The sequence below is a fragment of the Akebia trifoliata genome, chromosome 5 (assembly GCF_017979445.1).
Source record: "Akebia trifoliata isolate Shusen 1 chromosome 5, ASM1797944v1, whole genome shotgun sequence".
NCBI classification, from domain to species: Eukaryota; Viridiplantae; Streptophyta; class Magnoliopsida; order Ranunculales; family Lardizabalaceae; genus Akebia; species Akebia trifoliata.
The window spans coordinates 1,166,441-1,188,640 of record NC_141379.1 but is presented as its reverse complement, the minus strand read 5'-3'; the positions used below and the strand labels follow the sequence as shown (position 1 = coordinate 1,188,640).

Genomic DNA, 22,200 nt, shown 5'->3' with positions numbered 1-22,200 from the left:
GGTTGAATCCAAGATTGTTATCGAGCATTCATTTTTGGTATTTAGGTTGATCAACACGTAAGTAAAACTCATGTGCTGCAGTCATGATTCTATTAAGTTTTGAGTTTTTGACTCTGGAAATAAATCTTGTTTGAATCAACTTGTTGAGCTGACTAAGAAACTCTGCCACCACGTCGTTGTTCGATTAAAAGCTCATCTGTCTATTAGTGCTTCACAGAGTTTGCATCAAACTCTTTTTCCTATACGAATATTAATAATAAAATTATGTTGGGTCCAGGCTGAGTCTCATGCCCCCACCTAATGGTGCATTGGACATTGGACCGAGTTAAAAGAGTGTCGTAAATTGGTTGGAAACTTATTAATAATCAAATTGCATGTTGGGCGTCTCATGCGCAACTTATGGCGCAGTTGACCGACTTGAGGGTTATAAAACTTGGGTTAGATCAACCTAATAAAAGAAAAGGCATTTTCTAGGAAAAAAAAGGGAGGATGGTATAATGGTTTTTTTTTTTTTTTTTCCCTTCTATAAAAAGGTAAGACTAACTAATCATCCAAGTCTCGATACGATGTGGCAATGTTCACACAACTGATTTGGATTTGTTTATCCTGCTTTATATGACATTGGAACCATTTGATGATTTATTTGGTTGTAATAAATTACGGAAACCATTTCACTCTTCTACACGTCCTAACACTAGGAACTGGTGCATCCTGATTGGTTTACTTTTTTTTAAGGATTTTGTTAACGTGTGCCCTAAAAGTGCAATAAATACACTTTGGAAATTGAAATCTAAGGGTATTTAGGTAATAAAAACAATTCAAGATCATTTTCGATACAAAATCCACTTTTCAAGGTGCATTAATGCACTTTAACATGTGCCCTTGGTGCACACGATAACAAGACCCATCTTTTAAAGGTAGATCCAATACTTTTTCAAGGTGGATCGAATACTGTAGAAGGTAAAATTGGTATTAGACAAATAACGTAAATAAGACGAATATTCGACACATGCCAGATTTAATACCTATCTATCTCGAGACTTCGATTGATATTATTTTGAATTAGATTTGAATAGTTGATAGAGAACCCCTTGATTGGGGGAAATTGATTGATTCCATTAGGATTTAATTTCATCTTTTGTATCTATATAAGGAGAGCTACTATGTAAATGAGAGGAGACTCTTCCGAGGTGAAGAAAAAAAATAGAGGAGATTAGATTTTGTAAATCTTATATTAACTTCAAGAATAGTAAAATGACTTTTCGAAGTCTGGGGACGTAGTCTAATTTTAGGACAAATCCCATGAATAAATTTTATGTTTTATCTTCTCCTTTTTTATTTATTTATTTATTAATTTTCTGTGTGATTTTTTATTGTTCGTGTGTATTAAGAAAAATGGAGATCGATTATTAGGAGTAAATCTCAAGGAATCGACAGAATACGAGATCTACAAATACAAAACCATTTTGATCAATAATTTTCAGGTGTCGGATGTGAGTTTGATCGATGATTTCCAACAGTTGGATGCATGGGTATCCTGATTGTTGGGAACAGCTTCTCGTTGCAAAGATGCTCAAAAACCAGCCAAGCTCATATTTCTAGTCACAAAGAACATATGAGAATCACCCCCAACATTAAGTGATCAAGTTGATACAAGGAAACAATCTTTTTGCTAAGATAAAATTCATTAAATACAAAACCCAAAACAGACCAACTTGGAGATTTAGATGAGAGTACGAATCAAACACTACAACTAAAGATCATCAAATGCGTTTCTCTATGAAGGTTTCATATAAAAGTTCTCTCTCTCACGTACTACTACTTAGGAAATGAACACAACATAGCCAAATTATTTTCTTTAGCTTACATACCAGAGGACTAATTGGCTTTCTTCCCCGGAGTAGTTGATTGTGTCGTGTTTGCTATTGCTGATATCTTGTCCTCTGCAACCTTCGAATAAATTTCATCCCTATCCTTAAAGTACCTCTCGAAGGCCTTTGGAAGGAATTGGGGAATTAGAAAGCCAAAGAGATTGATTGAGAAATAGACAAAATTCGTAACCGCCAAACTCTTGCCGAACCAAAACCATGCAACATCCTACATGACAACAACATTTGTAAAACACATACTATTTGACACAAACATGCCATCCCATCCGCTTTAATATCTATCACTTAAATATAATTGTTGAAGTTGAAGATCGATTACAACACAAATTAGAAGAAATGTTAAGGTCGAAGGTTCTTCAAGGAAAACCCAAAAGAACATAGATAGAGATAATAAAAACAAATAAGAACACGCTTTCAATGAAAAAAAAAAAAAAGAGGTTGATCCCAAGTTATAAGTAACCTAGTTCAATTTGGATTTGAAGTTGAAATGGGAAACATATGCCTTGTTTAGAAAGTTGATAAGAGGATGTTCATCATCGTCTTCAATCTCACCACAATTACTTTTAACGTAAAATTTGAGGTTATCTTTCGCTTCTCTATTCAATTTTGCCTAAAGCCATGTCTTTAGTCTCAATGGCTAAGAGTTATCAATCAAGTTGTTTCTAGATCCACAAAATGAGCGGGTTAATTAAGAGTGGGTTAAATTATTTATCACCACGTCCGTTAAAGATTTTAAAACACACCCTTCAAACATTACGAAGGTTTGGCTCAAATTATTGTCTAAGCAGTACAAAACATTATGACAATCGTGCAAATAATTTCAATAGTTAATTATATTAGGCTCATATAAAATTTTCGACCCAGAAGATAGAAATCTAGAAGAAGAAAAAGAAAGAAAAAAAAAGAGGATTACTATTGCCACACCAACTGTGTGTAAGGTTGACATAAGAATTGGTGTGGCATTAGTAAAAGTTGTTATGACAATAGCAACTCTAAAAAAAAAAAAAAATTGAGATAGAGCTTCTATTGGCACCCAAACTTTTACTTATTTTCAAACCATTTGCTTATTTTCTTTATTTTTAATTGGGATGTAATAAGTAAAAGTTGGGGTGCCAATAGCAACTCTCTCAATTATTCCATGAAACAACTGCCCTGATTTTAAGTAAATAAATAAAATTGACTTGATGTCACCCTAACAAACAAAATTTTGAGGCTATCCATCAAACAAAGTTGGACTTGGAGGAGAAATAAAGCATTGTTTTTGGTCTTTTCTGACCCCAAACAACTTTTGAACAAAGCTTTCCTAGAGATGAGTTGTAATCTTCGAAGACATATTTCTTAGAGATCGATCATTCTCCCATCTCAACCGTTTAATAAATAACCTCAAACCGTCTAATATTAATATTTAATAAAAATAAATAAAATTTTCCAGAAAAAGAAAAAGAAAAAGAATACCTTAAGAGGTGCGTTGGCAGGCAAAGTCTTGTTAAACCAAACATCGTAAATCCAATCTATAATAACGAAGATCCTCCGCACCGTATACAACAATGGAACCAAAGCCCTGACAGGAGGCGAGAACAACGAAAGCCCACTTATAACATTCTCCGTAAGTATCTGAAACGAAAGCAAGAACAAGTGTGGTGTTGCAGACCGTACAGCATGATCATCCCCACGTGCGAATCCACCTAACACGTATGCTAATGGCAAGAACAAACCTATTGTGGTACCCATCACTACGTACAACCTAAACCACCTACTCCCTTTGAATATCTCTTGTTGTTGTTGTTGTTGTTCGGAGGAGGAGGAGGAATTTGTTGTTTTCTTATCGTGCACCGGAGGGAAGACAACACGCGAGATTACGAAGAGGTAAGCAGAGACGAAGGCCGGGAATATTAAATCTAATAGAGGGACGAGTCCACTTGCGGAGAACACCATGATGAAGGCTACTAGTTGTAACTCTATCACACGTAGAGACCCCATTATGCCTCCCATTACTGGTTGTTGTTTACGTTGGAGATTCTTGTTGGCTTCGTGATCTGTCTCGCTTGGAGGAGCCATTGCAACTGATACTCCAGACATCTCTTCTTCTTTGATTTATTTATTTATTTTGGATTTCTTTCTTTTTTGTCTGATTTTCTTCTTCTTTGTGTTTCTTCTGGGTTTGTGCGAGAATAATGGGTTTTCTCATCAGATGTGGAGAAGCCACATGTTGGACTGAGTCTGAAAATTTGACACGTAGCAAGACACATGTCAGCTATAGAGCAGTATAAGGTAAAATAACGGTTGAGGTGGCGCGATAGATTCGCCGCGCTTTTCAATTACCGACTATTTCACGATCTGATCGCCTTATATTAGAAAAAAAAAAAAAAAAGACAAATTCCTAGAGATTAGTACCGTCGTTCTAGGGATTAATTCCGATATCTTGGGATACATTTTTCTTGGCCATGTTTAATTTCTCAACGAACCCCCTGTTTTTTTGTTGATGAATAATGATTTCCTGACAACCCCTCTGACATGCACTGCACTTATTTATAGGGATGTGTTGTTGTGTATCCCAAGAAAAAAGATATGTGATTCTAGCCCACGCCACACGCCACATTAGGGACCGTATCGGGCTTATGACAAAAAAGGGTGTTAGAAAATCATGACTCTTGATGGTTAGTCTCAACTAATTAAGAGTTTTAGGACGGTTCATTTTCAATATCATTCACTTTGATTTAAAAGATAATATATGATCTATGCTCCGTAAACTAGAGGATGTCGATGTTATTGAGTTTAGAAATGATGGATTCAAAATTAAAAAAATCATTGTAAGAAAAAAAAAACTACTACAGAGGATCCACTCCTTCTATTAAAATCTTGAAAATCCGATTATTTTCTCATAATAAATAGATTTTTGCCTAGAAGAACGAATTCCATTGTTGCACATAAATGAGTTTTACTGAAGTTAATTCAAATATTAGATGATATAGGAGATTGTAAAGTATCATTCTTACCTTGATTGAAAATATCTTTCATCAAGTCTAATTTGGATGTGTGGGGCCTATTTGTGTACGGTTTTTAAGATTTTGTTAAATTTTTTTGAGAAACATAATTACAAAAATGTAAATTTTCACATATTTTACTATTATTATATACATTAATGATTTTCTGAATTGAAAATGTTCACTCAATGTGTACTTGGTTGATGAGGCAAAGGGCATTGAACTGTTGATATTTTCCTTGTGTATTTCGAAGAAAAAGATCTATGGTTCTATGCCCTTTCCACATCAATCGAGCACAAACCGATTGAAAATTTTCGAGTAAGAAAATCACGACTCTATTATATATGATTTTTTGATATATTTAGAAGATTTATCCAAGGATGAATTCACTATTTTTCAAAAGTGATGACTTTTTATTGTAATTGGAGGGATCATTGAATAGTTGGAAAAAAAAAATATGGGCTTGGGAAATATGGAAACGGGAGTAGATGACTTTTTAATACTTTTTGATAAATGGAATTTGATTAGTTCCAAATTTCAACTTACATCCAATTGTGTACAATGGTCTATGAGAGATTTGTTCCTCTATCAAACAATCCAAATCACTGATTTATCACTCAAAATTAGGATTGTTTATGGGCCTGGCAAGGGCTACACATCTTCGGCCGAGCTGCTCGAATAGTTGAAGGTTGGGTTAGGGGGGAGCAGGGTTGTAGAATTTGTGATTCACCCAAGATCTAAGGTAGGTAAACAAGGATCATGCCACTAGACCATTGCTTTATATATGATTATATTCAGGTTGGGATCCGTTGACTCCTAAGAATGACTCATGAAAAAAACATGATCCCAACCTTTTAAACACAAAGTCCAATGATTGAGATTTATGAGTACCTTGATAACATAGATCTCAAAGATACTTATTCTAAGGATAAATCTCAACCATTGATTTTGCATTTAAAGGATTGGGATCATGTGTTTTTTTAATGAGTCATTCTTAGGAGTCAAGGGATCCTGACCCATATATTTATACTATAAAATAAGGGAAGTGTTCGGAGGTTCTAAAGAGAGCCAAATATTGTTTCAAATATTTTTCAAAATAGGGGTTAGAAGTTTAAGAATGAATTGATTTTTTTTAGGATGATCTTTATGGTGAAGATATCATCCTCACCAAAAATCAGTTCATTCTGAAACTTCTAACCCTAATTTACAAGTTGAAGAATCATGGATCATCCGATTTTTTATAAATCACTTTTGATGGGGCTAGAAGTTTTGTAATAAGTTGAGTTTTGATGATGATGATCTCTTCATCATAGAGACCATCCTCACAAAAAATCAGTCCATTTCAAAACTTCTAACTCATATATTGAAAAAATGTTTGGCACAATGTCTAGCTTTCTTTACCTCCGAAACGGCAAACGCCACCCATACAATAAACATAATATTTAAATAATTGGGGGCTGAATCAACCAATGGGTCAAGCTCCAAAGCCTAAATCTGGCCCTGGCCCTGAACCTGAATAATGGCTGGCCCGATAAATAAATGGGCCTAGATACACAATAGAAAACCACTCCAAGATTCGTCATAAAGCTCGATCCTATAGGTGACTAGGCTTTCCAGGAAATGACACGTGTTATTCCCTTACTGTCAAAGCTAGAGACACGTGGCTTGCGCAAGGAGAAAAGCACAATAACGAAAGATGCATTAAGGAACTTGAGACAATTTATTATATTATACTAACTTTACTTGGATCTGCTGATCAAGTCGGTACCAAACCTAGATCTCCACGTTTAAGGCAGAATCCGATACTTGATCTTATCATGCCACGTGTCCACCTCTGTTTATATAAGGTTCCCTTCACTTCCTCCTCCTTCCCCCACGTCCCTTTCCTAATATCCCAATCGTTTCTGTATCATTCTCTGCTATTTTCAAACCCAAACAAAAACAACAACAACAACAACAAAAAAAATGGGTTATTTTTGGACTTCGTTAAGCTATCTTCATTCCTGGGCAGGGTAACTTATATCCAATCCCAACTCCCCTTTTATTTCAATTTTTTTTTTTTTTAATTTTAATTTTAATTCCATTTTTCATTAACAAAACTGCAAAACCCATGTCTCATATTTAATTATGATAATTTATTTATTTATTTCTTGATGTAGACCTGTGGTGATGCTAATGTACCCATTGTAAGTATCTCCCCTATAATTTTTATTTATTTATTTATTAATAGAAATTATATTTATTTATTTATTTTGGTGTCAGAGTTGCATCGATTAGAGCGATTGAGAGCACTTCTAAGATAGACGATGAACAGTGGTTAGCGTATTGGATCTTGTATTCGTTTCTTACATTAATGGAAATGGCCCTAAATCCTATTTTAACTTGGTGAGGAAATTCAAAAGAAAGTCTTTAAGATTATTAGTTTTAAATTCTAAATTGTAACACAAACATGTAACATATGTTACAGGATACCGATATGGTACAGTACAAAACTATTGTTTGTGTCATGGCTAGTGCTTCCCCAATTCAGAGGAGCTGCTTTCGTCTATGAGAATTTCGTAAGGGAGAAGCTGAAGCGATATGGTGGAAACTTGGCGAATAATCACTCTCACCTCCATTTTAAAGTAAGTTTCTCTATTCTTTTTTTCCTACTTTAACCTTAAATCACTCTCACCACAATAATCTCCCTTTTTTTTAAATATCCTTGAGAAGATCATAAATAATTTTCAGATATAAAATTTAAGATTAATTAATTATAGGATGGCATATGTATTGAGAGCTTTCCTATATTATAATGTGGTAATAGTGAATCTAAATTCAATGAAATCTCAGATCCAGTCAATCCATCCACAAAACAATTTTATACAAAAAAGATTGCTCAGAATATTTTTTTGACACCAAATTTTGGATTAATCAATTATAGGACACCGCATGTTTTGTGGGCTTCCCTACCCTAACATGATACTTTTATAAATTGGGAATGCTTTCATTATACATCCTACTATTGTTGAATCCAAATTTTATGAAATGTTTGATTGAGTCAATTTATTAATAAAAGTTTTTGCACAAAATATTCCTCAGTAAATATTTTTTGGAACAAAATTTTGAATTAGTTAGTTACTGAACGTTGCATGTATTGAGGGTTTTCCTAACCTAATAGGGCACTTTTGTAAATTGGGAATGGTTTTATCATATGTTCTACCATTGTTGAATTCGAATTCTATGAAATCTCGGATTGAGTCAATCCATCCACAACAAATATATTCATAAAAAATTTCTCAGAAAAGAAATAATTTTGTGTAATTTGAAACGTTGAAGATTTAATAGGTTTGCGGAATAATGTTATGCAGGGGGAGCACGAAACGCATTGAAGAATGTAACACATTATCGATCCTTGTGCTTTCTTGTTCTTTGTGATCTTGTGTACGCACCTCTATTTCGTAACTTACATTGATCAACACGTGTGTAAATGATGGTCCTTGATTTATGATTTATATGGTAAATGATGGTTCGATGTATAACGTGTCACATGCTCAGAGCATTGAATTTCAAAGGGATATATATTTATTAAACGTTACGTTCCATTATGTTAGGCTTTGACCGAGTAGTTATCGAATTCGAACTAATAAAGAAGTAATCCATAACGTTAACGGTTTGGCGTGAATTTCTTTTTTAGTGCGTTTTTTTTTCTTAAACACTCCTACTTAATAAGTTAAATTATCAAAATACCCAAAATCTTACCAAACCAAAAGGGCCGGGTTACGGGAACAAAGGTATAGGGCTACTCTAAGGTACTGCCCATGCACCTCTTTAGGATCGGGTTAGGGTTGAACCTACCCGGCCTGAACCCACCCATTTGACAACCCTATAATTGTTATTAATGGTTGGTGAAGATGATCCTAGGACGAGATTGGTCTATCAGGACAGCAATTGAACCTTTAACACATGGAAAGAGAAAAGCACAACTTGACAACCAGATGTTCGTCTCTCATTGGCTCAAATCCACTTACTTGGAGAGGGAGTGGGTTGGTTTAGCATTTTAAATAAAATAAATAGCATATAATAGCATGATAGAGCTTACGTGCATTAGTGAGGCGTCCATTTAATTTTAAGCACTAAAGTTTTTTATTTGAAGAAAATAATTATATCATGATAGTGGGGGTGTGATGCCTTATTTGGTGACTAATTTTACAAGAAGAGGTGAAATCACTTAGTATTTATAGGGATGGTTGCTCTCTAATCGTAAGTCTCTCATTTAAGGTTTTTAAGAAGCAATGGAGAGTAGAGTTTTGAATATGGTGGTTCTAATGGTCGTGGTCATGGTTGTGGCATTCTTAGCCATGGGTCCAAACTCGGTTGAGTGTGCGTTTGGAATAGAAATGAACCCTTGCACCATGGCTCGATGTATGTCAGAGTGCAAGAAAGCCTTGCACGAAAAGTACCTTAGCGCCACGTGCGTGAAAGCGTTGAAAGGGAAGTTGTGCGTATGCTTGGGTTGAAGAAAGGGAGGCCAGGCCATAAGCATTTTTAAATTGAGTTGTGCTGGAGTGACCTCATATCGCATATCTTTACGTGAAAGTGGACAGGAATCATAGATGCCTTTTCATTTGTATCTTGAAGAAAATCATCTATGGTTTTTGTACACTTTCCTGTCAGGGTGTCGATGTGAGGTCCAATCTTGAGGTCACTTATGTATAAGATCGAGGAGATCTCTTGTTTGGTCACGATTTTTTTATAAAAAAAAAGATACTTGTTGTACTTGCATTTAATTAAAATTATTTTATATACTTAGTTTCAATTTTGAATTAGTGTCTATGTTAACGATATGAAAGTAAATTTAAATAAATGCATACACAACAAATACACTGTTTCGGTAAAAGACTCCTTATTACCATATCGGATATATCCTTATTTATTAAATATTTTAAAAATACATATGGAGTTATGTTGGTTAAGTAGGAAGGGACATCTATGCTTAATGTCAAGTCAAATAACTTGATGGAAAAAATTTGTATTTAATAGTGGTATTTGCTCCAAGCAAGGGCGGAGTCAGGATTTTACTCATGTGAGGGCAACCAAGAGTAGAAAAAAATTGGTAGGGACGGTTACAAGTGAAAGAAATAGTTGTGGAGGCAATTAAGAGTGAAAATTTTCTTTGTTGGGGGCATAGTGGCAGATTTCTTTATCCACCGTTAAAATCTGTTGCAATAGTACATTAATCCATAGAATTTGAAAATTCTTGTGGAGACAAGTGCCCCCACAGCCCCCACTCTAAATTTGCCCTTGGCTCCAGGTCTATCATTAGAGTCGGGGAACATGTTAGCTTGTAAATTGAAAAAAGTGAGGATAATATATGTTTTATATGCTTTGCCCTCACTAATATTTGTGGCATTTGGTGATAAATTATGTCTGGGTCGTGGAGAAAAACCAAGATTTTCTTTATAATGTATTGTATACGAGCTATGAGCATGCAAGTAGATTAATATTAAGAGTCGTGATAATGAACCCATCCCCCCCACCAGACCTACGCACCCATCACAGAACCGTAGATCATTTGCCTCGAGATGCACAAGAAAAGAATTATGATTTTGCTAATCCCGAGGCAAATGATCTATGGTTCTGTGATAACGGCATCAGAAAATCATTATTTTAATATTAATACTGTCAAATGGATCATAAACAAGTGACTTCATCCTAATGTTTTATATATTTACTATGAGTCTTTTATGATTGAAACTAGAAATTGTATTAATGTAACGCAATTGCAGGACTTGGATTAACTTTAAAGCTCCATTGATAAAAGTATTGGGCTTGAGATTAACTACCAGACCTATTAAATCTACTTAGGGGCTGAACATCAAGTTCTTTATGAACGACTTTGTTAGGTACATATAATCTATCTCTATGTGCTTGGTATGTGCATGAAAAACTGGATTAATAAATTTGAATTTTTTTAAAAGAAAATCAGACAACTTTAACTTAAAAACATGATCCAATGCCACCTGATATATATGGTCATTTAGGATTAGGTTTTTCTGCGTTTGCAGGATGTTTCACCACATCACAGCGTAGGGAGTCGAACCCAATCTTAATTCCATCCAATAACCCCACTCATTCAATCACTTGCTTTTGATTGTTGCCGTTCAAAGAAGGTTCGACTAGCATATGTTAAGCATATCTCTAGTTGCTCGCACGTTGTTTGACCCAGCTCACTTCTTTTATTCTGGTATGCTATGAGAAGAGAAGCCTAAAGTTGGAGGAGGCTGAATAGAAACTTATTCTTGTAAATCTCCGTGGAGAAAGGCATTCTTCATGTCAAGTTGAAATAAGGCATTAAGAGATTTTAAAAACTTTTACGAGAAAAGAAAACAAAAATCAATGTTTTGTTTGAATTAGAAATTTAAGAGTTTTGTAGTCGTCCATTTTAGAAGCATTCATTAAGCCAAAAACTATATATTTAAATTTTATTTATTTATTATAAATATGGTCCAAGCATGAACTTTGGAGGGTGGTTGTGTTATTTTTCCCATTAATTAAATTCTTACCAAGTTTGATCATTTTTCATTTGTTTATAAGAGAAGACCTTAGCTAAAGGGTGCATATCATAAATTTCAAAACATAAGGTACGTCTCAAATATTCATCAAATTGTGAAGGGGTATGTTAAAATTAATAAAAAATTTGAACTGGTCCTTTCACAAGCCAGACTGGGTCATCGGTTAAATTTGTTGCACGGGTAGAACTAGATGGGCCAATTGGTTTTTTTTTTAATTGGGTTTTTTGGTTGACTCGATCCGTAAAAGCTATCGGGTCTAGTTCAACCTGATGTGGTCCAATTTTTAAAATACTAGATTTAATTAATTCTTTTGGATGTTTACAATGAATCTTAATAGGGTTTATATAAAGAATCAAATTCGTATCTAATCAAATCTAATAAGATCTTATCTTGCTCAAATCTTAATCTTAATCTTAATCAAATCTACAAATCTTATTACAAGGTTCCATATCTAATACTTCAATAATTAATTTTAAAAGAAGAGGTTAGATCACTTAGTCCATATAGGAATGGTTGCTCTCTTATCTTAAGTGTCTCATTTAAGGTTTTTGAGAAAAGATGAAGGGTAGAGTCCAGAATATGGTGGTTCTAATGACGGTGGTCATGGTTGTGGCATTCTTAGCCATGGGTCCGAACCTGGTTGAGAGTGCGTTTGGAATAGAAATGAACCCTTGCACCTTGGATCGATGTATAGAAGAGTGCAAGAAAGCCTTGAAGGAGAAGTACCTTAGCGCCTCATGTGTGACAGGGTCGAAAGGGGAGTTGTGTGTGTGCTTAGGCTGAAGAAGGGTGCCATATGTATTTTTAAGATAAATGTAATAAAAAATAGAAGATATTTCATCTTTAGTCATGTTTTTTTTTTTATTATATCAAAAATGATATCTGTTGGACTTGCATTTTACTAAAAAAAGTATTTTTATATTCTTAAGTTCAATTTTAAATAAATGTCCACATTAAGGATATAAAAGTAAATTTAAAGAAAAAGAAATTTCTCAAAGCGTGATCAACCTTTGACAAAATTTTGATTCCGGCACACTATTCATTTTAATTCTCAAAACGTGAATGACAAGATCGTGGGTTTTTAAAGTAAAATATGAATTTTTTTTTAACTTCATTCAACCTCATCAAAGAAATTACTCAAATCACAAATGTACCCTCAATACTTGCTACGTTAACACACATGAATTTACACAAATATCCCTATCAAAAGGTATAGTAACCCACATAATGAAATTATAAAAATATCTATCATCAAAGAAACTATTCAAATTACAAAAATACCTTTAATACTTATTACAATAACATGCAAAAATACCTCCACGACGAGGGATATTTTATAATAAAATTGATGAAGAGTATTTTTGTAATTTTAATATACAAGTACATGTTATGATGAAATGTATTTTTGTGAATTCATACCCATGTTATTACAGTAAGTATTGAGGGCTTTTTTTTTTTTTTATAATTTAAAAGTTTATTTGATAATTTGAATAATTTTCTTGATAAGGGGTATTTTAATAATTTTGATACACATAGGTTAGAGTCTAATAAATTTGCAAATGATTTGCAGTATTTTTTGTGTCGCAAATCATTTAAAATTTCTTAAGAATTTAGTTGATCCAAGCAAATTATTTTCATTTTGTAACCAAGCACCTATAAAATTGATTTTAGAAAATTATATGCATTTGCAAATGATTTGTAGTATACCATGCATGGTCAAAATTTTGATTGTAAGGGTAGACGTGAGAGAAAAACATCAACAGATAATAAAATTGTGTTTTTTTACGAGTGTTGACGTGGCAGAGGTTGGGTGGGGGAATCACTTTTCCAAAGAAAATATTTTTTCTACAAAAATACGAATCATGCACCGCTAAATCACTTTTACAATCGATGTGATTAGAGGAAATTAAAAACTTGTGAAGTTGATTGGAACCCTTACAGATGTACTAATCAAATTAATTATTATTATTATTTTTATATACAAAAAAGATGACTTTAGAGGCTTAACAAATAAAGATCTTTCATTCAAGCTTTGAATTTATGTGAGTTTTGGGCGAAATGTCAACAAATGGCTTTCAAAGGTTGGGCCCAATGTGTCTCCAATGTGGGAAACATATATGACAAGCAAGGCAACCACCAACACACAAGTAGCCCACTCCACAATTATTATCAGCACCCATATAAGATTGATCTTGTAAAATAATAGGGTGGGTTGTCAATGGATCGGATCAGATCCAAATTTCTTTGGATCTGGATTGAGGATTTGGGTCCAAACCCGATCCAGTTATAGCCCTAACCCAAAACCTCTTAATGAGGTTCACATAAAAGTTACCCTTGGTTATTTTTAGCTTATATTTTAACCATTTTATCTTTCATGTGAAGGGGTTGTTTATTATTTGATAAACTTGGTTAAAATTGGTAGTAAATGGAGTTAAGTTTATAGTTTTCCGAATCTAAAGTGGGAGGAAATTAAATCAACAAAGCCACAAAATTAGTTTTTAACAAAAAAAAAGGAAAAAAAAAAAAAAAAAAAACTGTACTTACATGATGAATCAATGGCACGATATCACATGTATTGAAGAACATAGTTCAACGATTGGGTTCAGACTTTACTATTTTCTTCGTATCCGATGGCGTCATACCATTGATGCATCAACTTAGCACAATTTTTTCTCTCAAGAATTTTTTTAAAAATATGAAAAAATGCAATTTGCGAGAATTGTTAACTAAAGCTGCTTAAGGATCTCTCAAGGCCTCATGAAAATCAAATTCCTGTGGAATCACTTTTCCAACTTGGGTGGTGGTCAATGTAACATACTTGGCCTCAATTTTTGTCGTCCCCACACCCCCCATGAGAAATTATTTTTCCAGTACAATTAAAAATACGATTTTCCCAAGATCATAGACAAATCATATTTTTTCCACGAATCAATCTTCTAGTAAATGACAAATCAAAACCCATTTTCCCAAGATCATAGAAAAATCATATTTTTCCACAAATCAATTTTCTAGTAAATGACAAATAAAAAATCTCGCAAATGCCCACAAAGTTTAATTTTAAAATCTTAAAATATACCGTTGAACCCATATGGATTATCACATTGTCAATCCTACACCACAGTCTTCTAGATTTTATGAAAAAACTCATATTTACAAAGGAAAAAAAAGATTTTTTGAGCTTCATCCAAGGAAATGGATGACTACCGAACATCCAAATTTAAAACTAAAATTTAACACTGAAAAATAAATTCTTTTTTTTTTTTTAAGTTTATTGAATTTCGTCTTCTGCAAGTCTATGGCATTGGATCATGTTTTTGAATGTCACAAGGTGATCTAATCAAGAAATTTTTATTTTTTCCATCGATTACAATAGAGAGAAATTTTCTCTCTTATTGTTGATATCATTTACCCCACATGTCGAATGACTGCTGGGCTGTGAGCGAAAAGGCACTCCACTAAAATGGTGGATTCCACCTCCACAGTATTACATGTGAGTGCTAGCGTTTACATTCCATTTATAATATGTAATTACTGTATTTTTCAAATTTATCTTTCATAGAGAGTTATCTCCCTCCCTTAGATGGATAAAAAAGTCTAGCCCAAGCCTGACTCATTTATTAATTGAGTCAGATTGGGCTAATTCATCCTCATCAAAGCCTTGTCACTTCAAAGATTTGGAGTCAGTTAAATAAATATTCTTCCTCCATTCAATTCTCTCTATAATCATGTTTTTTTTGTTATTAAAAGTGTTTTTATATCTGTTTTCACCATTTTAATCCGTATTTTTCCAACTTTTTTAGAATCTCCAACTTGAATAATTTTTCTAATTGGAATTGCAATTGGCCTCTATTGCTAAAACCATCTCATTCAACTTTTTTTTTTTAATTTATTATTTATTATTTATTGAAATTATTCTCACATCTTCTCAAATGAATTCGTTTCTAAAAGTTTTCTTTCATGGGGTTTCTATTGCTTCATCTTTGAGCTTATTACTTTTACATTTATTTTAGTTTCTCTCCACATAAAACAAAATATCACATGATCTGATTGCAAAAAAAAAAAAATAATAATAATAATAAAGGCTTATGAAAATGAGTATAAATTTTGTAAAAATTGTAGACGTGTTTTTTAAATAACAATAATAATGATGAAGTGACCTCAGGTTGAAATCTCCTATTGCACTTCTTGACATGAAAGTGTATGGGAACCATATATGCTTGACATCGAGATATGATTGAAAAAGCATCTATGATTCCTGTCCACTTTCATGTCAAGAAGTGCAGTATGAGGTTCCAACTTGAGATTACTCTAGTACGACTCTCTAAATTATTTAAAGAGTCATGTTGGAGTGACTTTAAAATTCACTTCATTTCACGTTTTGTTGGCGTGGAGGTGCACACAGAACCATAGATGCTTTTCACTCATATCTCAATGAAAAGCATTTATGGTTCCATACACACATCCACGTCAACAATATGCACTAGAGTGAATTTTAAAGTTATTCTAGCATTTTCCATTAAAAAAATATGTACATACCCATTTGCCCATTTTCATAATTATCTTATTTTTATAAAAATGGGAACGCCAGGTACAAATAGCCTAATAAAATTAAATTTATGCCCTGATTTAAAGCATGAGTTGCGTTGAAGTGATCTCAAGATTGTATCACATATCGTACTTTATGATGTGGAGCTATGTAGGAATTATATATGTTTTTTCACTTATTTCTCAATGAAAAGCATATATGATTCCTATACACTTCCACTCAGGAAAGTACGAGGTACAATCTTGAGGTAACTTCACCATTATTCTTATATTGTTTTGTAATTTTCTCAAGGTGTGCCTATTTAGATGAAATTACCTTTATATCCTTACTTTAACCATTAACAAATGCCATTATTTTATTAAATAATTACAAAACAAATTATTTATATAAAAATAAGAAGAGTCTACTAAAATAGTTTAAACAAATGACCACGATGAATATCATCATCATCATGCAAAAACAATTACCCCACGACCCAGGTTCATAGCTTGCTAGGTGCACATCTGACAGGTTCATATGTTACAAGAGATGCATATGGTTGTTGCAATAATAGCATTAAGGGAGGAAAATAAGAGAATTGATATTGGCACCCCAACTTTTACTGCTTACACCTAAATTTCTTAAATTGTTTGAATAATGATTTTTTGACGCCCCCTCCCCCTTGACATATGCCCCCATCACAAAATCGTAAATCATTTGCATCGGGATACGTAAAATCATAAATATTTTTTTCTGTATCCCGAGGCAAAAAATTTATGATTCTGTGATGGGAGCGTATGTCAGAGTGGGGGGGGGGGGGGGACGTAGTCAGATTATCATGACTCAAATTTTTTTTCACATCGCAATTGAAGATTAAAACACACTCTTCGGTTCAAATTATAATCTCAATGTTACAAAACATTATAGGTAACATCATAGCACTCGTTACAAAACATTATAATCTCAATGTTTACAATTATGATTAGCCTCATATAAAACCCTAAACCCAAAAACTAAAATCTAGCAAAAAAGGAAAAAAAAGTGAGTTTCGATTGGCAGGCCAACTTTTAGTTGTTCTCAACTACCATTAATTTATTTTCTTTATTTTTAATTAGGGTGTAATAAGTAAAAGTTGAGGTGCCAATAGTAATTCTAAAAAAATTAATAATGAGGAGAATCCATATAATGTGGAAAAGAGTTTCTTGACTGCCTGATGTGGTGAAGTTGGTAGTTGAAGGGGCTATCAAATCAAAATGGTCAAAACCCCATATCAGTAAATTTGATAGATATAGTAGTCCACGACACACCACAACACAGAGAGAGAGAGAGAGAGAGAGAGAGAGAGAGAGAGTAAATTTGAAATGGGTATTTATGAATTTCAATTTTCCCCTCATATTTTGAACAACACACTCATTAATTGCCAAAAACAATGAAAACCAATGAAAGTCTAGGCCTTTGCAGGTCTTATCTTTTATTTAATCAAACAAGTCAAAGCCCCCCCTTTTTTCCCTCTATTATTATGGATCCAAATGGCTCAAAGCAACCTCAAGAGGTACCTAAGTTCTTGAGTCTCCCCCAATCAAACATGGAAGCAAACAAACCAGCAGAAACAAAAAATTTACAAATTGTGATAGCTGAGAAAGATGAAGGAAAGAAGCAAATAGCATTAGCACCCAAGAGAAGTTCCAACAAGGACAGACACACAAAGGTTGATGGGAGAGGTAGAAGAATAAGGATGCCAGCTCTATGTGCAGCCAGAATTTTCCAATTAACAAGAGAATTGGGTCACAAATCTGATGGTGAAACCATATTGTGGTTGTTACAACAAGCCGAGCCATCGATCATCGCTGCCACCGGGACTGGAACGGTACCAGCCTCGGCGCTAACCGTTTCTGTGGGCTCTATTTCTCAACATGGGACCTCTGCTTCAATCGGTTTGCATCCTAATTTTTCCGAGTTAGGACCCGAAATTGGGTCTAGTAGTAGGACCAATTGGACTATGGTCGGTGGTAATTTGGTTAGACCTCATGTGACCACGGGCCTATGGCCCTCGGTTAGTGGTAATTCGGGGAGCGAAAGCTTGAATTATTTGGCTAGAATTGGGTTCCATGGGTTTGAATTGCCAAGTTCAAATATGGGTCCAATGAGTTTTAGTCCAATTTTTAGTGGAAATAATCAACAATTACCAGGTTTGGAGCTTGGACTTGCTCAAGATGGTCATATTGGGGTTCTAAATCATCAAGCCTTGAACCAATTTTACCACCAAACGGGGCAAACCCGAGGCGGTGGTGCCGCTCCCATCCATCAACAACCACCACCACCACCTCCTCCTGATAATGATGATTCTCATGGTTCAAGACATTAGCACCAATGGGTTCGTTTTGGTTTAATTGTCAACGTTGGAGGAAGAGAGAGAGATGGGAATTCAGTTTCTTATGGAATTGGATCATAAAGATTGGTTTTGAATATTGGGTCTTCCTCTTCTTTCCCTTCAAAGCTTCATCTCAATCTCCTAATACAGGTTATTTCAAGTTTCGTTAGTTTTGAATCAAATTATTTTCTGAGTTTTTTTTAATTATGATGGTGTTGATTCTGTTTTGGATTGTGCAGGTGAAACTTTGTAGAGCCCAATAGTTTTGGGCTTTCTGGTTTATTTCAGGTGTGTCAATAATAGATTATTTCATCTTGGTGTTGATGTTTATTTGGTGTGAAAATTAATTCAAGCTTTCATGGTTATAACTATATTAAGTTCGACTCTCTTCTCTATATCAATTTTGTTTGGTTTTCAATGTCACTCAAAGCTTGAGATTTCCTTTCAACAAATCAAAATTTATATGAAATTTAAAAGAATTTTGGATTTGCTTATGAAAAAACAAGATTTTCACTGTCTCAAATACGCATTGAAGCAACTTCAATATTATTAGAAACTTAGATCTTTAATAATTGGTCATTATTGAGTTATTGTAGAAGAAATGTGGCTTGTTTATTATTTCCGTGAAGGACACACATATGGACGGGAGAGGATCCTTTTGTTGTGTTTTGTGGAGTTTGATGGTACTGGTTAATAAGGTAGTATTGTGAATCAAGCCACACGTCCTGCCGATCGAAAGGGTGTAATCTGCAACTCCAATATTCACTTTAGAGTGAAATTGGTATGATCCATGGATGTACTTCAATCTTGAGCGAACCACTTAAAAATCTGTGTTTTGTGTGTGATTGCATCTTGCTTTTACCTTTATTTATTTATAATTCTTGGATCGATTTCTCTACACCTTTATATCTCATTTTTTCCATTGCACCATGTAGCTCTTGTTCTACGGTACATAGAACATCAAATTGGATAAAAATGACAACTCGATCCTCTTGTACTCACGGTTTAAATCAGATTAATTATATATAAAAAAAATGTAACTTTTTTTCCCCTCTAATCAAGTGTTGAAAATGGACCGGCACTAAACTCCTAAATTTAAACGAATGGATGTTACCATGTGTTGCACACCCTCAACTATTTATAATAGCTACATGAAAAACGGACTAGAGGATCTGCTCCCCTTGTGGACATGTTATCGTAGGTGCACTACCTCCAAAAATTAATCTAACCAATAATTAAAAGTCGCCTAATTAAGCTGACTGCTTGCACACAAATCCTGACCACCTAAAGATCATCTTATAGGGTTAATAGATCCAATAGATTATCAGTTGGACCTAGAAATCTTTTTATATATATATATATATACATCCAATAGAGTGGTCCAAGATTTGTCAGTTGGACCTAGAAATCTTATTTTATCCAATATATATATATATATATATATATATATGTTTAAGATTATGATTATCTACAATAGTCTGCTTGTGCCGATATTCTCTTTGTGGTTAAGCATATAGAAGAAGAAGGCAATAAAATAAAACAAGTATTATTAAAAAAGTGGGAGATGAGTAAGATAATAAATTGAAATTGTTTCTCAAGATGAGTGCGAAATTGAATTTGAACCGTTCCTTATGGGAGATAAACATTAGAGGAAGACAATCATTGTGTTTTATTATAGGGTGAGGTTTTGTTGACTTAAGAAATATGACACAGGATCTTGAACGCATAAATATAAAGTCCAACGATTAAGATTTTATGTGTATCTCAATAATACATATCTCGAGAATAATTTTCAATAACTGGATTTTGTGTTTACATGGTCAATCTCACTTCAACATGACTTATTATTAAAGACTTTAGGTCTAAGGTAAGAGTGATGCTAGTTTGAACTTCGGGTGCACCCATTCAATAGCCCGATGAGCCATGGTGGCCCACCCATTGACACATATGGACAAGAGGAAGCATCAGCTATCTTATGGTAAATGCACACACCAATAACCATTCCACCCGTCAAAAACATTGATTTGGATGGCAAGGCTTTTGTTGTTGCCTCCGGCTAATGGGTAGAACCTATCTAAGGTCTCGGGTAGAGACTTTTTCAATCGAAGACATCATTCGAGCCTTTCAATCTTGCCATCTTGATTGTCATTAGTGTAGAAGACAATGATGGGTACATACATTGATGCAAAAACCTGATCATAAAATGAGAGGTTGAAGGTTATAAGGTAATGAGGTGTTGAAGAAGATGGTTTGATGATCTCTCTTGAGATGACCTCAACCTTCATCACTATCTTGTGTTCAATGGGGTGAGACTGTTGGATTAATATGGGATTTATCTTAATGTTTGAATAGAAGTAGAAGTAGAAGTAAAAGTAAAAAATAAAAAGTGAAAGTAAGAGTTAAGTGGTCTGTTTGTAAGTTGTGGTGTAAAATTTTAGTTCCACATCGGATAGAAATTACTAAAGAAAGTAACTTTTATATAAAATCTCACACATGGTTTAATAAGTGTGAGAGAGATATGGGTCAAGCCCACGTGCACGTAGGTTCTAAAAAGGATTTTGATTCATTAATTTGAAAAACTTTAGTGTGTGTGTGTGTGCGCATGTGATGCACGCACAGGAGGAGTGCAAATCCTTAGATTTAAATTACAATTCGTGACTGCTCTAAGAAACATAAATAGTGTCACAACTCTATAGGCATGTGTGTTTGTTCGAACAGTCACAACCCAAACACACTTGTCAACAGTCTTGATAACTATCCAAAGAAACACTTTTAATTCTCATTTGTTTTAATTTTTTTGGATTTTTATTTGTTACATTGCACCTTCCGTTTTTTCGAGATTATTCGTGAGTTCTTGAGAGTATAAACACAATACAAGTTCGATTGTATTTATACACTTAGAATGTTGCCTTGTACATGTGTGGAGCGTTGTATCCTAGGAACCAAATGTCTAATGACCGCTAGAACATTGTAAGGGCGAAATATGTTTTAATGCTATTGTATTTAATACAATTCTCGCTCTATTCAAATCAATAATTGAGTTCAATCAGTAGTTATTTGTTATTCTTTGTTTTACTATTTTATTTATTTCTTGTTTATCTTTTCTATTCTAATAACACGTACAAAAATAACAGAGACCCAAATAGGAAATTTTTTAATCTTATGATTTCCGGTAAGCAAAAGATTTGTTATTTTCTTTAGTGTTTATAATGAGACATCCTCACTTTTAGAGTTGTTAGATTTGATGCATTGTAATAAGGTATATTGTGATGACAATGGGTTGGGTCGTGTTGTGTTGATTGTTTAGTAAAGGTAAATTCACTCAATCCAAATTTGATCTATTTAATAATCATGCAAAACCTTAGACAAAAACCCATCCTCTTTATTAAACAGGTAACATGACGCGTGTAATTAACAGGTTGGGCTATGTGTTTAGGTTAACATGCATATTTAAACCCTGAACACGACATCATTTGAGATATTTTCAATGTTTCATGATTTAATTGGGTTATACAAGAGTTGGGTAGTATGAGAGTAAAAACAACATTTTAACGACACGACCATTAAACGGGTTAAAATGTATTAAACCGGTTGATGTTCCGAACTTGGGCTCCATATGTTTAATAATTAGGTCATAAGGTTGGACATGATTATGATCAATCCAAACCTGCTAACTTTGTCATGGTTTCAAGTGTGAGGGTCTGGTTAAGAATTATCGTCTGAGGTACGGTTCTCGTCTCAACCGAGCCAAGTTGCACCCCTGGAAAAAAAAAGTACTGATTTTTTAACTCAATATAAAAAAATAACTCAAAAACTCATTGACGTTGCATGTGCAAGAACTGTAGATTTTTTTGGTTAGGATGCACAAGTACACATG

The 22,200-nt window shown here is 33.9% G+C and overlaps 2 protein-coding genes and 1 pseudogene across 3 annotated transcripts; 2 read left to right on the top strand and 1 right to left on the bottom strand.

Moving 5' to 3' along the window:
* Positions 1-1,614: 1,614 nt before the first annotated feature.
* On the bottom strand, positions 1,615-4,057 carry LOC147400826 (uncharacterized). The gene is made up of 2 exons (XM_086441853.1): positions 3,345-4,057; positions 1,615-2,097 (listed from the first exon to the last, which is right to left on the bottom strand). Exons 1-2 carry the CDS (start codon positions 3,966-3,968, stop codon positions 1,879-1,881), a joined length of 843 nt encoding a protein of 280 aa, XP_086297979.1. The 5' UTR covers positions 3,969-4,057; the 3' UTR covers positions 1,615-1,878.
* A 2,780-nt stretch (positions 4,058-6,837) lies between these two features.
* Positions 6,838-8,360, top strand: LOC147400825 (HVA22-like protein e). Its single transcript, XM_086441535.1, has 5 exons — positions 6,838-6,885; positions 7,033-7,059; positions 7,136-7,258; positions 7,341-7,497; positions 8,224-8,360. The coding sequence occupies exons 1-5, from the start codon at positions 6,839-6,841 to the stop codon at positions 8,242-8,244; spliced, it is 375 nt and encodes a 124-aa protein (XP_086297661.1). The 5' UTR covers position 6,838; the 3' UTR covers positions 8,245-8,360.
* Positions 8,361-17,322: 8,962 nt separating this feature from the next.
* Positions 17,323-18,635, top strand: LOC147400824 (transcription factor TCP20 pseudogene; annotated as a pseudogene). The gene is made up of 2 exons (XR_015178193.1): positions 17,323-18,473; positions 18,563-18,635. The product of XR_015178193.1 is annotated as a transcription factor TCP20 pseudogene (transcript).
* The last annotated feature ends 3,565 nt before the right edge of the window (positions 18,636-22,200 follow it).